The sequence below is a fragment of the Trichechus manatus genome, unplaced genomic scaffold (genome assembly GCF_000243295.1).
Source record: "Trichechus manatus latirostris isolate Lorelei unplaced genomic scaffold, TriManLat1.0 scaffold00207, whole genome shotgun sequence".
Taxonomy (NCBI): domain Eukaryota; kingdom Metazoa; phylum Chordata; class Mammalia; order Sirenia; family Trichechidae; genus Trichechus; species Trichechus manatus.
In genome coordinates this window covers 578,527-593,837 of record NW_004444143.1, presented here as the reverse complement: position 1 = coordinate 593,837, position 15,311 = coordinate 578,527, and the positions used below count along the sequence as shown (strand labels likewise).

The 15,311-nt window shown below is 38.4% G+C and overlaps 1 protein-coding gene across 6 annotated transcripts in view; it reads left to right on the top strand.

Moving 5' to 3' along the window:
- The window catches only part of LOC101344748 (zinc finger protein 260), a 43,944-nt gene extending 31,064 nt beyond the window's left edge, over positions 1-12,880 (top strand). The window contains exons 1-4 of one of the 6 annotated variants that reach the window (XM_023742279.1): positions 543-591; positions 3,029-3,129; positions 4,748-4,819; positions 9,397-12,874. In XM_023742279.1, the coding sequence (XP_023598047.1) occupies positions 9,835-11,067 (1,233 nt within the window). In that variant the 5' untranslated portion in view covers positions 543-591; positions 3,029-3,129; positions 4,748-4,819; positions 9,397-9,834 and the 3' untranslated portion in view covers positions 11,068-12,874. Of the gene's footprint in view, positions 1-272; positions 592-1,662; positions 3,130-4,142; positions 4,820-9,396 lie in introns of those variants that run through there. The other 5 variants (XM_023742282.1, XM_023742280.1, XM_023742281.1 and 2 more) reach the window with 5 other exon arrangements.
- Positions 12,881-15,311: the final 2,431 nt, after the last annotated feature.

The window sequence follows — 15,311 nt, the reverse complement described above, 5'->3', positions numbered from 1 at the left end:
CCCGGAGCCGCCCGGAGCCGCCCGGAGCCGCCCGGAGCCGCCCGGAGCCGCCCGGAGCCGCCCGGAGCCGCCCGGAGCCCGCAGGGAACAGGGCCGGCAGGCGCGGAGCCTTCTGGGAAACGTAGTTTAGCCCTGCCACTGGGGCGGGCAAGATGGCGCCCGGCCTGAACCCGACCAAAGGGGTTGCCTCCCAGCCCCGCATCGCACCGTGGAGCCGTCTGGGGATCTGGCCTAGCCTCCCAACGCGGCACCCACGTAGAGCCAGCCCGACATGCTTGAGCTGAACCTTCTCCTGAGACTTGGCATACTTACGCCCCTTTTCCCAGCTGGAAGACAGCCCCACAATCTCTGGAGGAGGAAACAATGATCATAGTATATTTTGGACGTAAAGCAAATTCTTTACGTGCAAACTATACCCGCTGGACGTCCTGGGAAATGTAGTCCACAGTCAGAAAAATGGATGCCAGGCCAAGATCGGCTGGTTTCGCCCGGTCCTGGGCCGAGTCCCAGAATCCTCTGGGAGGGCCAGCCTGCCCCAGGAATGCGCAGGCGCAGACTCCCGAGTTCGCCATCGTCGTCTTTTGTCTGCTGGTGAGTTTGATCGCTGCTTTGTGCAGAACGGCGGCTCGTGTGGTACCTGGGCTTTTGCTCCCCAAACCGGATCAGGGAAGCTGAAGGGGAGGATTCGCGGAGACTGCGAGGAGGCTGAGAAGCTTGAAGGAGGAATCGCCTCCTGTGACGTGGTCGTGTTCAGAGCTTATGTGGATGGGGGAGGGGTACAGAAGGAAACTGGGATGGGTTCTCGGGTGGGTGAACGTGGGTGTGATGGAGTGTTCGGGGTTGTAGAGTGAATAACAAACTGCTTTTGGAAGTTTGTATGGATAGATGAATGGATGGACGGGTGGGATTGTGAGCTTTGCGAGGCAGTAACCTCTAAGCCTCACTTTTGTCGTCTCTAAAATAATGATAATGAGGATGCTTCGGGAGCATCCATTTTTCTGGAAGATAAGTTAAAAGATGTTTGTCAAGAATGTATGTGCAGCTTGAACCAGGGAGAATGCCTTGGTCAACGTGTTCCAGGAAGTTAGAATTGATAACGTTAAGAAAGACTGTGGTTTAACAACCCCCTTGTAACTTTTTGCCATGTGCCTGCCAGCACTTAGCCCTTGGTTCACTCTACCCAATAAAAACTTCATTGTGCTGTGCACTTCGGAGCACTGTAGTACCCTTCCTGGGTGCTAGCGTGTGTCCTGATTCACAAATCTATTCTTCTATAAAGCTCTTTACTTTCACTTCTAACAGAGTGTAAGACTGGTGTTCTGCTAAAGTTCTTATCCCCTTTAAAAAGTACTGTAGTGTACCACAGCAAACATTCTGCACCTTGCTCTTTTCATGTAACAACGTATCTTGCAGACTTTTTTCAATCCATTTAAGTTACGGTATATATTTCTATTTGTTCAGTCTTATTTTGAGTCCTTTAATAGCAATTAAAAAAATAATCTTCATATAGGTTTTATAAGGTGCCCTGGTGGTGCAGTGGTTAAACGCTTGGCTGCTAACTGAAAGGCTGGCAGTTCAAACCCACCAGCCACTCTGCTTTGTGGGAGAAAGATGTGGCATTCTGCTTCCGTAAAGATTTACAGCCTTGGAAACCCTGTGGGGCAGTTCTACTCTCCTACAGGGTCGCTGTAAGTCGGAATTGACTTGATGGCAACAGGGTATAGGTTTTATACATTTCTTGCTTATTCCTAGATGTTTTATCTGATCTGTTGCTGTTGTAAATAACTTTTAACTTTTTTCCTCCTAACTTATTTTTTATATATATATCAAAGCTATTTTGTATATGAATTTTATACCCTACTACCATTCTTCTACATTTTATTGAAAAATACGTTAGGAGTAGGTGCCAAAGTAGAAGAGTGTGTCTTTGTAGATAGAAGAGAAATACATTTACAAAGGCCACTTGGTTTGGGGGAAAACCTGGGGCAAATTTGGAGTCAGACTGCCATGCTCATTGATAAATTGTTGTGTTGTTAGGTGCCCTCGAGTGGGTTCCAACTCATAGCGACTCTATAGGACAGAGTAGAACTGCCTTATAGGGTTTCCAAGGAGCGGCTGGGGGATTTGAACTGCCAATCTTTTGGTTAGCAGCCATAGCTGTTAACCACTGTGCCACCAGGGCTCCATTTGACAAACTGAGGAGTCTTAAATAGATTTCTTAACCTCTGTGAGCCAAAGCTTTCTTGGCAGAGCTAGAATCCAGGAATACCAATTCCCAATTCTGTGCCGTCTAAAGGACACTACCTGTTAAAGTTATTCCTTAGTTTAGCATTCTCCAAGTGGACCTACCAAAGTTTCCCAAAAGAATTAAGGAAAATAAGTAGGTACTGGGAGGCTAAGCACTCCATAACAAGTTTTTTTGAAAACTTTTCTTTTTAAAAAAACAAAACAAATCCTGGTTTTGTTTTCTACTCCATAATGAGTCTGCTTTGATATGTTAAAAAGTACTTTTTAACTTACGTATCAGCTTAACAATAGCCTTTTTCCTTTCTTACATTTCTTGTACAAACCAGTCTTGACCCTTCCTCTTTTCAAGCAGTAGAACTTTTACAAGAGGCTGAATGTCTTTTTAAAACAGCAGAAGCGGAGATTTTAGGCTAAGCTGCAGTTAATTCAAAATGGAGTTAAATTTAGATCTTGGTTGGCCATTTTGGTCATGTCAAGCACCCTGATTTTGGGGTTCGCTTACACAGAATGTATGTTGTAATTGGATGAAGAAACTTGAAATTTACACAGAAAATAATCAAAATGGTTATGGGGGAAAGGAGATGTAGCAGCTAGTGCAGGGGTGAGAACCACATTTTCCCCAACTTTTTCCCGTTTTGTATTTGTACATTTTCATTTTTAACTGTAATGGAGGAATTAAATGTCCATGCTCATCCCATTCCTTTTCAGACATTTATCACTGCCTCGTTCTTGAAATGTTTTCAGGACTTTCACAATACTACTCTCATTTTTCTAATTCCAGTCAAAATCAACAAACAAAAAACCCTCCAAAACTGTGTTGCTACTTCTTCCTTAATGATTGGTATTCCTAAGTTCCTGACCTTGATCATCGTCTTTTCACCTGTAAGTACTCTATAAGAGTATGTGTGACACAAACGGTGAAGCTCTCAGCTGCTAACTGAAAGGCTAGCAGTTCAAACCCACCCAGCCGTTCTGCAGGAGAAAGACCTGATGATCTGCTTCCATAAAGATTACAGCCAAGAAAACCCTATGGGGCAGTTCTACTCTGTCACATGGGGTCGCTATGAGTTGAAATCAACTCGATGGCACCTAACAACAACAAGTACTCTATGAGCAATAGCGTTCTACTGCTATGACTTCAGCTAACATAGGTGACTAACAAGTGTCCATTTTGATTTGAGGTTTTTCCTGAACTCCTGATCTGACTGCCTAATAGACAGCTCCACTTGGAGGTTGCTCAGGAACTTCAAATTCTTTATGTCTAAAATATACTAACAGTCTCCTTCCTGTGGTCTGCCTCTGTCCTTTCCCTCTTCTGTATTACCTGTCTCAGCAGTTCACAGCACTGTACAGCCAGGTTCTAAGTTTCTTAACTCGAGAACAGGAAGAGCTTTGATCTTTTCATCTATCACCCATTTCAATTTGGAGACCGGTCTCTTCATCATAGATAGAAATGATACATATGTATGTTTGCTGAATCAATGAATGAACATGTAATTATAGGACATTTATAATATTTAATTTTTTTTAGGTAAAATATTAAAAAACAAACCAAACCCATTGCCGCCAAGTTGATTTCAACTCATGGTGACCCCACACGTTTCAGAATAGAACCGTGTCCCATAGCGTTTTCAATGGCTGTAATCTTATGGAAGTAGATGGCCTAACATTTCTTCTTTGGCACCACTGGTGGATGTGAACTGCCAACCTTTCAGTTAGTAGTCCAGTGCAAACTGTTCGCACCACCCAGGGACCATCTGTAAAATATTAGGCTTCTATAAATTTTATTGTTGTTGTCGTGTGCTGTCAAGTTGGTTCTGACTCATATCGATCCTACAGGACAGAGTAGAACTGCCCCATAGGGTTTCCAAGGAGCAGCTGGTGGATTCAAACTGCTGACCTTTTGGTTAGCAGCCTGAGCTCTTAACCACTTCACCACCAGGGCTCCTATAAATTTTATTAGGCCTCTATAAATTAAGAGCTTTGACCTATGAATACTATCACAATAATTTCCTATACATTTTGTCATATCACTCAAGGTTGGTGACTTCCCATTTATGAGGAAACTCACTGTGGGCTTATGGGGAATAGTGATATTAAAAAAATGTAACTTATTCAATCAGGAAAGAGCCACAAGTGAAACCCACTCAGAGAAACCTGTACATGTTGTGATGCTGGAGAACTCTGGCACCCAGTCTTGTAGTTTCTCTGTATGACCTAAATTTTGAAAATGAGATACCCTGTGTTTTTCATCTCTGAGATCTGTGGAGCCTTTAAATGGCATGATGGGTTTGGCCTCCATGTGCTTACATGTATGTGTGTGCTTCAGCTTCTACAGCAAAGGCTCAGCATTACTTTGTTCTTTTTCACAGCCAACTTCCTTGTGCTGCACCTTATCATTCAAAAGCCAGGAGTCCTCAGGGCTTAGCTTGAGCTCTGGGATGGTGCTTTGACCCTCAACACTAATGTCCAACTTCTGTGTCACTTTTCTGTTTACAAGTTTAAAATCACTGCTTCAGACAAGAAGAGCAATGGATAATTGAGGAAAAAATGTAAAAGAAGTGCTCCCCTGGTAAGTGAGAACCAAATAGATGTGAATGGGATAAACGCTCATTATAGTTATTCAATGAGAGTTTGCAACCTCTTTCTTTCTTTTTTTTTAGATTTTCTTGTATTTTGGCGTAACAGTTGCTGGGAATCCTTAGATATCTAAATGACATTTCCAGGTCTTCTTTCTGGATCTGTGCTCTTATTTTCTCAGCTTCTGGAGAAAATAACGTCTATTCTGGATGCCGACCTCTCCACCTCATTTGCAGTCTCAATTTTACGAATTTTACAGCCTCAGTTTCATGTCTGTTCTCTTTTAAACTAACATCCTCAGTTTCTCACTTCCCACTGTGTGCTTAGATTGATTTCCTTAAGCATCCAGTCTTTCATAGATCTGTAATTTTTCAAAAGCTGTAGCACTTAGGTTCCTCTTTTAAAATTTTTCACTACTATGTCTCTCCTTTCATTGTTATATACCTCAGATTTGAATTCTGCCTCTTCAATCTTATTTCCTATGGTCTTCTTACCTCCAGCCATCATATTTCAACATTTGTCCCCAATCCCTGCCCTTTAACAGTTTTGCAGGCTTGGAAATTAGTGCTGCCTTCCTGTTAGTCCACCCCCTGTGACTTTTAAAAAGAAATAATACTGTTATTCTTCAATTATCATACATACACTCGACAGAAAATTAAACAGTAAGGGTCTCACTCCTTGCCCTTAGTTCTGCATTTCTTTTTTTCAGAAGCAGCCACTATTAACAGTGTCTTGTATATGCTTTGACATGTTTTTATGAATGTACAAGGCTTTTAGGCAAAAGCAGTAATGTGATTTGACTGAGACAAGATTGCTGTGGCTGCTGTGTTGAAAACAGTTACAAAGAGGCAAAGACAAAAGCAGGAAGGTCAGTGAAGAGCCTGATAATACAAGAAGACATCGTGTGGCCTAGACCTTGGTGGTACCAATGAAACTTGTGAGAAATGGTCAGATTCTGGGCATATTTGGAAGATAAGGCCACAAGGTATGAAGATATAATGGGTGTGTGAACTTAAAGGAAGTGGCAAGGCTTGAGCAACTGAGAGAATGAGATTGCTATGTAAAGAGATGAGAAGAATTTTGGAGGAACTGGTTGGGAGAAAGATCAAGGGTTTGGTTTGGAGCAGGGTAAATTAGATCCCTATTAGACATTCCAGGTGGAGATGTTGAGTAGCCTATTGGATATGTGAATTGGGTGGTGAAAGAGGTCCAGGCTGTAATAGACATTTGTTAGTCATCTACACATACATGGTATATTAAGCAGTGAAAGCAATAATACACGAAGAAATGTATTAATCCTGGTAAAGCTTAGTGACTAAAGTAAACCCCCTAAGTATACTGCTTTAAAGTAATACAGGAGTTGATTTCTTGCTCTTGGAACAATTGTGTGGTGCGTAGTCCAGATTTGCATGGTGGTTCTGGTGGTCCTTTAAAGAACCAAGTTCCTTCCATGTTGCCTGTCTTCTAGTTGTCGTTAGAGCTGGTTGAACAATGCATCCTGGTTCTAGCTAGGTGGAGGAGGGAAGAATCACTTTCTAGGATGAGGCTCAGCAAACTTTTTCTGTAAGTGCCAGACAGTAAGTATTTTAGGCTTTGTTGGTCATAGGATCTCTGTTACAACTACTTAATGCAGGCATCATGGCACAAAAACGTCAAGAGAGTATAAGAAAGTGGACAAGAAAACTAGTGGACCTATCTGTGTTTCAGTAAAACTGTTTACAAAAACAGGTAGTAGAGTGTAGTTTGCCAACCCCTGCTCTAATTGGTTACTATTTACGCAGAATACAGTTAAGCATTTGCCCGAATTAGGGCATTGTGGTATATATTTCAAAAATATTTTTTAAACCACAAGATCCAAATACTGTCAAAAGGACTGTTTTACTTGCTATTTTAGATAATGTTCCCTAGTTCATTTCAGAACTGCCGTTTTACAGTATGAAAAATTCAGTTCTGTTATATGTGAAGGATATTGATATAATCATTAAAAATACAAGAGGCTTTAGTTACCAAGGAGATGTATTTTTGTGTTACTGTTTTCTTCTGGCTTGTTAGGAATATAGTAGCTTAAGTCTTGATCTGTTGGACATCTATCTTTGCAACTTTAATGGATTTTTAAAATTGAAAAACTCAGAATAGTATTACTGTTATCTGTATGTTGAAAGGTGAGTAAAGTTCACATGTTAAGCCATATATTTCTTGGGCTTTGAGGCCATGAAATACCTTAATAATTGTCTCTGTTTTTTCTGTGTTTAATTTTCTGTTTAGATTTTTTGTCTTTTGTGGCCTAGGTCATATTTGCCACTTATTCCAATTTATTTGCATTGGGCTGAACAAAATAATCTTTACAATCCTTGTTTTCTATCTATGGTTATTTCAAAATAATCCTTTTTTATTTGTTTTTAATTTTGCTCTATTAAATCAGCTTATGGAGCCCTGGTGGCACAGTGGTTAAGAGCTTACCAAAAGGTAAGCAGTTCGATTCCACAAGCCTCTCCTTGGAAACCCTATGGGACAGTTCTGCTCTGTCCTGTAGGGTCACTGTGAGTCAGAATCAACTCGACAGCAATGGGTTTTTTGTTTTTTGTTTTCAGTATTGGGATGCATGCTTACTAATTGAATGTGTTTAAATTTTTGGTTGATAATACGGATTTTGGGAAATATGATCTGGTAATACAATCCACTAACGAAACTAGTGGCACTCTGGTGCCACCAATTGGTGGTATGACAATATACCAATGATATCTATAGTAATAATTTGTTGTGGGCACCTTTCCATTAGGTTACATGGGGAACCGCTGGTTTTCCAAATATGACACAGAAAAACCAAAATAAATCCATCAGGGCTCCATATCTATCACACAAGAAAGCCATAATTATGCTTGCAAGCCTTATCTCACAGAAATAAAGGGAAAAAAAGGCAAAAGTTTACAAAACTAACACATCCAGGAAGCCATCACCTGACACAATGGTCAACCTACAAGACAATGAGGCTCCAACTCAGGTCTGCTGAGCTTCGTGGATTTCAAAAGAGACCCACTTTGATGCTAAATGCATTAGAACTGGAGTAATGTACTATCTCAGAGGTCCAGAGGCATAACAAGTGGCTGGTATACCGTTATGCCAACGGTAACAAAAGAGATAAAATATTATTTTAAAAAAAAAGTCAAGTAAGATTACAGATACGCCTTGCTCAACCCTACCTCATCCTCAATCCCAGCTCCACATAGGCAACTACATTCAGCTCATTTAACTGCATCTTCTGGATATATTTCTATATTTTAATTAGCTATTTCAGTTATTTATCAATTTAGGAATTATCAAGATGCTAATATTAAAGATAGGGTCCTTGTTTCCATCTCCTTAGTTGTTTTTTCCCCATTGTTTTAATCTATTTTTCACTTTTGGGCTTTCCTCAAATATTTGGTTATCTTTAGCTGTACATTAATATTTAAAATTGAGATACCAGAAAGATCATTGTAATCTCTTTGTGTATGGTGTTTATAGTATGATGGGCTTCACTGTGGGGCAATAAGGAATTTAGTTGTTTCTTTTGGATGACTAAATGTCAGTATCTGTAGGTTTTCTCACTTTTTTATGAAAAGAATTCTTTTGTCATCCAACACCCGGTAACCACCAGCATTCTTGGAGCCTATCAGTGGAAAGGAGTTGGAGCTGTATTCCATATATAAACTTTTACTCATCCCCTTCTTTTCAGTATGGTACCTCTCATCTACTTTGTCTTTTATTTTGTCTGGATAATAAACCTGTCATTTCCCTCCACAATAATGTAATAGGAGAGTTGGGACAAGCTCTTCCTTTTACAACCATTTTATGAGCCCCATCCTTTACTGTTAGCCAGTCTTTCCAGTTGTAGAGGCTTTTTTTTGTTTTTTTTTTTTTTACTTCTGTGGCACAAATTACCTTACTTCTAGTTGGTATCCTCATCTGCTGGCTCTTTATTTTAGTTACTTAGTTCAGTTATTAATTTACAGCACTGTTTTCTTTCCGTCCAAAAATTTCCTAATACCTTTTGTCTACTGGTGTCTCAGTGTTTTAGTTTTTTTCTGAGTATTTGCCTCCCTCCACACCTTTTACTGTCATTTTAAGAGAGGAAGATGTAGAAATAAATACACAGGTTCAATATATCTTAATTCAACCATACACCCTCTTTGATAATTCTATCCATTTTACTTTTTGTTTTGTTATCCTAGGTGAACTCTCCCAAATCTTATGTTTGTCGTGTCATCCTGTTTGGCACCTGTTCTTTGTTTTCTCATATTTTACTATGAAGTGTGAAAGATTACATTTAAAAGTAGTAAAAGCTATGTGTACCTATGAATATCATTTGCATTTGAACTCTCTTTTATACTGGGAAACTAGATTTAAAATAAGAATCTACAATAGCGCATTGCTGAAATTATATTAATGGAAAAACTCACAGGTGGTAGCAGTGATGTTGATAATAATGACGATAGTTAATTTATTGGGTACTTACTACATGCCAGTTACTAAATATTTAATGCCTGTTAACTCTTTTAAATGTTTCTCTCTTTTTTTATACTCTTTTAGGAAAAAAAGCCTGGGAAAGCTTAGAAACATGTACAACGCAAAAGACTTGTCAGTCAAGTGTCATGCTTCTCCATGAAATACAAACTGATGAAGAAGTCAGAAAACAAACAGAAAAATACTTCCACTTAGCACATTGATTTTTTGGGACTGTACCTCTATGTAAGCGATTCAGTTTGAAAGTTTAGAAAATAATTTATAGTTAAATATAAAACAAGCTAAGAAAGAACTATTATGAATATAATGAGAATGCTATGTATTATGCTTTTTTGTAATCATGTTATCTTAGGGTAAACAGTGTGAGAAAAGAAATTCAACTTGATTTAGATACCTGGGAGTTAATACTGGAGAGAAAGCATCAATTTAGTGGATAAGGGAAAGTTTTCATCCATGTCACATCTCAAGCAATACTAGGGAAGTCTTGTAGGAGAAAAACTTTGCATGATAGGAATGTTGGAAAACCTTCAGCCTGAATCAGATTTTCAGCATGTACAAATTCATACTGTAGAGAAACTTTATTTATATAATGCATGTGGAAAAACCTTTAGCCTAAAGCAAAACCTCATAGATCATGAGAAAATGCATACTGGAGAGAAATCACATGAATGTACTGAATGTGGTAAAGTGTTCTCTCGGATCTCATCCCTTACTCAACATTTGAGAAGTCACAGAGGGAAAAAAACGTATAAATGTAATAAATGTGGAAAAGCCTTCAGCCAGAAGGGAAACTTCCTTTCTCATCAGAAACATCATATTGCAGAAAAATCTTATGAATGTGGGAAGGCTTCTATTCAGATGGCAAGCCTCATTAGACACCAGAGAAATTATACTGGAAAACCATGTGTATGTAAGGAATGTGGGAAGACCTTTAATGGCAAATCTTACCTCTCAGAGCATGAGAAAATTCATACGGGAGAGAAACCATTTGAATGTAATCAATGTGGAAGAGCCTTCAGCCAGAAGCAGTACCTCATTAAACATCAGAACATTCATAGTGGAAAGAAACCCTTTGAATGTAACGAATGTGGAAAAGCATTTAGTCAGAAAGAAAACCTCATTATCCACCAAAGAATCCATACTGGAGAGAAACCTTTCGAATGTAAAGGATGTGGGAAAGCTTTCATTCAGAAGTCAAGCCTCATTAGACACCAGAGAAGTCATACTGGAGAGAAACCCTATACATGTAGGGAATGTGGGAAAGCCTTCAGTGGCAAATCAAATCTTACCGAGCATGAGAAAATTCATATTGGAGAGAAACCCTATAAATGTAATGAATGTGGAACAATCTTCAGGCAGAAACAGTATCTCATTAAGCATCATAACATTCATACAGGAGAGAAACCCTATGAATGTAATAAATGTGGAAAAGCCTTCTCTCGAATCACATCGCTTATTGTACATGTGAGAATTCACACGGGTGATAAACCTTATGAATGTAAAATATGTGGGAAAGCTTTCTGTCAAAGCTCATCTCTTACCGTGCATATGAGAAGTCATACAGGTGAGAAACCCTATGGTTGTAATGAATGTGGAAAAGCCTTCTCTCAGTTCTCAACTCTTGCTCTACATATGAGAATCCATACAGGTGAAAAACCTTATCAGTGCAATGAGTGTGGAAAAGCCTTTAGCCAGAAGTCACATCACATTAGACATCAGAGAATTCATACTCATTAAAGCTCTGTGAATGCCTTTTAAGAAAGCTTTCGGCAAAATTTATACTTAATAGCAAATCAGAAAATTCATTTTATAGCAAAGGGACATCAATATTAAAAATCTTTCAGCAACAACTCAAAATCGAGATTTTTGACAAGAACTATCATAGTATAATGTAAGCTTCTACCCCAGAGTTTCCACAACATTATTAATGCTGTACTTTCAGGAGAAGTCCCATGAAAGTCAGGATGCAGACATGGACATTGCTATCTTACTACTAATCAGTGTGCTCCTAGAAAGCCTACCTGATACAGTAAGACAGAAGGATTTGAACTTAAGACAAAATTGTTATAAAATTATATGATTTGCTGTATGTATGATTTATAAAGTATAATCAAAATTATTTGCTTAGAGATTAGAAAAGTATTGTGTACAGAAACGTATGCATTTATGGGAAATTGATCATTGGTAGGGTGGCATCACAAATTATAGGGACATCATGGATGATTCAAAAACTGGTCTCAGGGTAATTGACTCTTCCTGTGTAAAAATAATAGACGTCCGTGGTCACCAAACATGAAAATACTTATTATGAATTTTAAAAATATTGAAGATTAGAATACAAAAAGCAAAACTTACAAAGAATTTTGTAGGAGAATGTCTTAAAACCTTGGAGTTGAAAAGAATTTCTAAAATAGGTTCCAAAACCAAACTCATTGCCCTTTAGTTGATTCTGACTCATAGCGACCCTATAGGACCTAGTACAACTGCCCCATAGGGTTTCCAAGGAGCAGCTGGTGGATTCTATCTGCTGACCTTTTGGTTAATAGCCTAGCTCTTAACCATTTCAGCACCAGGGCTCCAAATAGGTTCCAGAATATCCACCAATTCCCCTCTTAAGTATATATACATACCTTATATGCAATAACTGATATGTACCCAGGGAGCCACATACCAGTATGTTTATTGCATCATGAATCATAGTCCCCAAAAATTGGAAATGTGCCACTTGTGAAATGGATAAATGAAGTGTGCCAGTCATGTAGTAAAATACTCTAGCAGTTAAGTAAAAATATATGTATTAACAGGAAGATCTGAAAAATCATGTTGCAAAAACTGAAGGAAAAATGACTATTATAATGAAAGTTATGTGAATTTGAATAAAATCAACACTAACAAAGAATACTAAGCATTGGTTACGGATAAACACTTTTATATAAGTGGTTGGCTCTAGAAGGGGAGGTAGAAGGAAGATGGGACTAAGCGTGGTAGTAGTGCAAAGATACTTTAGTTTCGTATATTAAACATTTCAAGTAAATATAACAATGCTCTACTTGTTGCAATATATGTGTGTATATTTGTGTTCATTCTGTTTGTGTAATTTCTTAAATTTTTGAAAACTAAAAAGGTGGAAATAATGGGGAAACTACATGTAAGTACATGTTATGATGAACTCACATGCTCAGATGCTAATATTTTTATAAGAAATATTTCCGAAGTCATATCTTTAAAATATGAAATGTTTGTTAATTTTAAAATTTGAGGTGGCAGCCTAACACATCCAATTATTTAAAATTTACTCTTGTATGTCACATAAGTAATCTATGCATAGACTTTACTCCAGAAGTTGTAGCATGATTTTGCCACAGGTTGTTTCACATACTTTTAAGGATTGTGTCATTAAATATTAATATTTGCACACATTTGGAGTTTGTTTTTACTGAAACATCAGAAATTTTAATTCTGTACATAACCAGTATTAGCATTGTTCTTGTTAGGCACTGTCGAGTCAGTACCAACTCGTAGTGACCCTAGGTACAACACTGCCTAGTCCTGTGCCGTCCTCACAATAGTTGTTATGCTTGAGCTCATTGTTGCAGCCACTGTGTCAATCCATCTTATTGAAGGTCTATTTTTCCTGACCTACTTTACCAAGCATGGTGTCCTTCCACAGGGACTAGTCCTTCCTGATAATATGTCCAAACTTACATCAGACAAAGCCTCACCATCCTTGCTTCCAAGGAGCATTCCGGCTGTACTTCTTCCAGAATAGATTTGTTCATCCTTCTGGTAGTCCATGGTATATTCAATATTCTTCACCAACACCATAATTCAATGGCATCAGTTCTTCAGTCTTATTTATTGTCCAGCTTTCACATGCATATGAGGCGATTGAAAATATCATGGCTTGGATCAGGCACACCTTAGTCCTCAAAGTGACATCTTTGCTTTTTAACACATTAAAGAGGTATGTTGCAGATTTGCTGAATGCAATATGTCATTTGACTTCTTGATGCTGCTTCCATGGGTATTGATTGTGGATCCAAGTAAAATGAAGTCCTTAACAACTTCAATCATTTCTCCATTTATCCTGATGCTGCTTATTGGTCCAGTTGTAAAGTTATTTCTTTATGTTGAGGTGTAATCCATACTGAAGGCGGTAGTCTTTGATCTTCATCAGTAAGTACTTCAAGTCCTCTTCACTTTGAGCAACAAAGATTGTGTCATATGCATATTGTAGGTTGTTAATGAGTCTTCCTCCAGTCCTTATATTTGTTCTTCAAATAGTCCAGCTTCTCAGATTATTTGTTCAGCATACAGATTGAATAAGTATGATGAAAGGATACAACCCTGATGCACGCCTTTCCTGACTTTAAACCACACAGTATCCCCTTGTATAGTTCGGATGACTTCCTCTTGGTCTATGTACAGATTCCTCTTAAGCACAATTATGTGTTCTGGAATTCCCATTATTTGCAATGTTACCCATAATTTGTTCTGACTCACACAGTCAAATGCATAATCAATAAAACACATGTAAACGTTTTTCTGGTATTCTATGCTTTCAGCCATGATCCATTTAACATCAGCAATGATATTCCTCATTCCATATCCTCTTCTGAACCCAGCTTGAACTTCTAGCAGTTCCCTGTCAATATACTGCTGCAACTGCTTTTGAATTATTTTCAGTATGATTGTGTGTGATATTAATGATATTGTTTGATATCTTCCACATTCTGCTGGATTACCTTTCTTTGGAATGGGCACAAATATAGATCTCTTCCAGTCATTTGGCCAGGTAGCTGTCTTCCAAATTTCTTGGCGTAGATGAGTCAGCATTTCCAAGCACTGCATCCATTTTTTGAAACATCTCGATTGGTATTCCATCAATTCCTGGAACCTTGTTTTTCACCAGTGTCTTCGGTGCAGCTTGGACTTATTCCTTCTTGATCATATGCTACCTCCTGAAATAGCTGAACGTTGACCAATTCTTTTTGGTACAGTGACTCTGTATTCCTTCCATCTTTTGATGCTTCCTGCATCATTTAGTATTTTGCCCATGGAACGCTTCACTGTTCCAACTCGAGGCTTGAATTTTTTCTTCAGTTCTTTCAGCTTGTGAAGTGCCGAGTGTTTGTCCCTTTTGGTTTTCTAACTCCAGGTCTTTTTACGTGTCATTATAATACTTTGTCTTCTTCAGCTACCCTGTGAAATCTTCTGTTCAGCTCTTTTACTTCATCATTTCTTATGTTCGCTTTAGTTACTCAGCATTCAAAAGCAAGTTTCAGAGTCTCTTCTGACATCCACTTTGGCCTTTCCTGTCTAATGACCTCTTGCTTTCTTCATTTATTTTATACATCAGCTTATTATTTGACGGAAAGTTGGCCTCTGGGAGTGGCTTCAGTTCAAAGTTAGAATGTTGTCTTAGGGCAACAGTCTAGGTGTTAATAACTTCTAATGAATAATGATGAAACTGAGTATACAGCATTTAAATCAGAGTTCAAATACATCAAAATTTTAAACTGACAACAATGAAATGCCTATATAATTATAGCATTGCACTGCTTGTTATTAGCAGTTTTGAAGGTTGTTCTTGAGGTTGTTAAATGTCTATGGTTGATTTTCTGAGGTAACATACCTAAATAACATACTTGTACATCTACATGAATCTAAACTATCCTTTTCATCTTCCATTATTTCACTATCTTCTGGCTGTTGCTTTTGAGAATGGTGGTCGTGGTGGTATTAGAAGTCAAGATTTAGTTACCTTTAGGAGGTGGGAAGAGTACTGACTTGAGAATTGTTGCTGTTGAGAATTCAGCTGTCAGCCAAATTGTTCCTTTGACAGTAATATGTATTCTCTGTGTTCCTCTTTGGGTCTTCTTTTTCTCTTATGTGTTCTGCACTTATAATGAGACTAAATATTCTATTTATTGTGTTTGGGATTGGATGTGTTTCCTGACAGTGAGATTTGTTGACAGTAA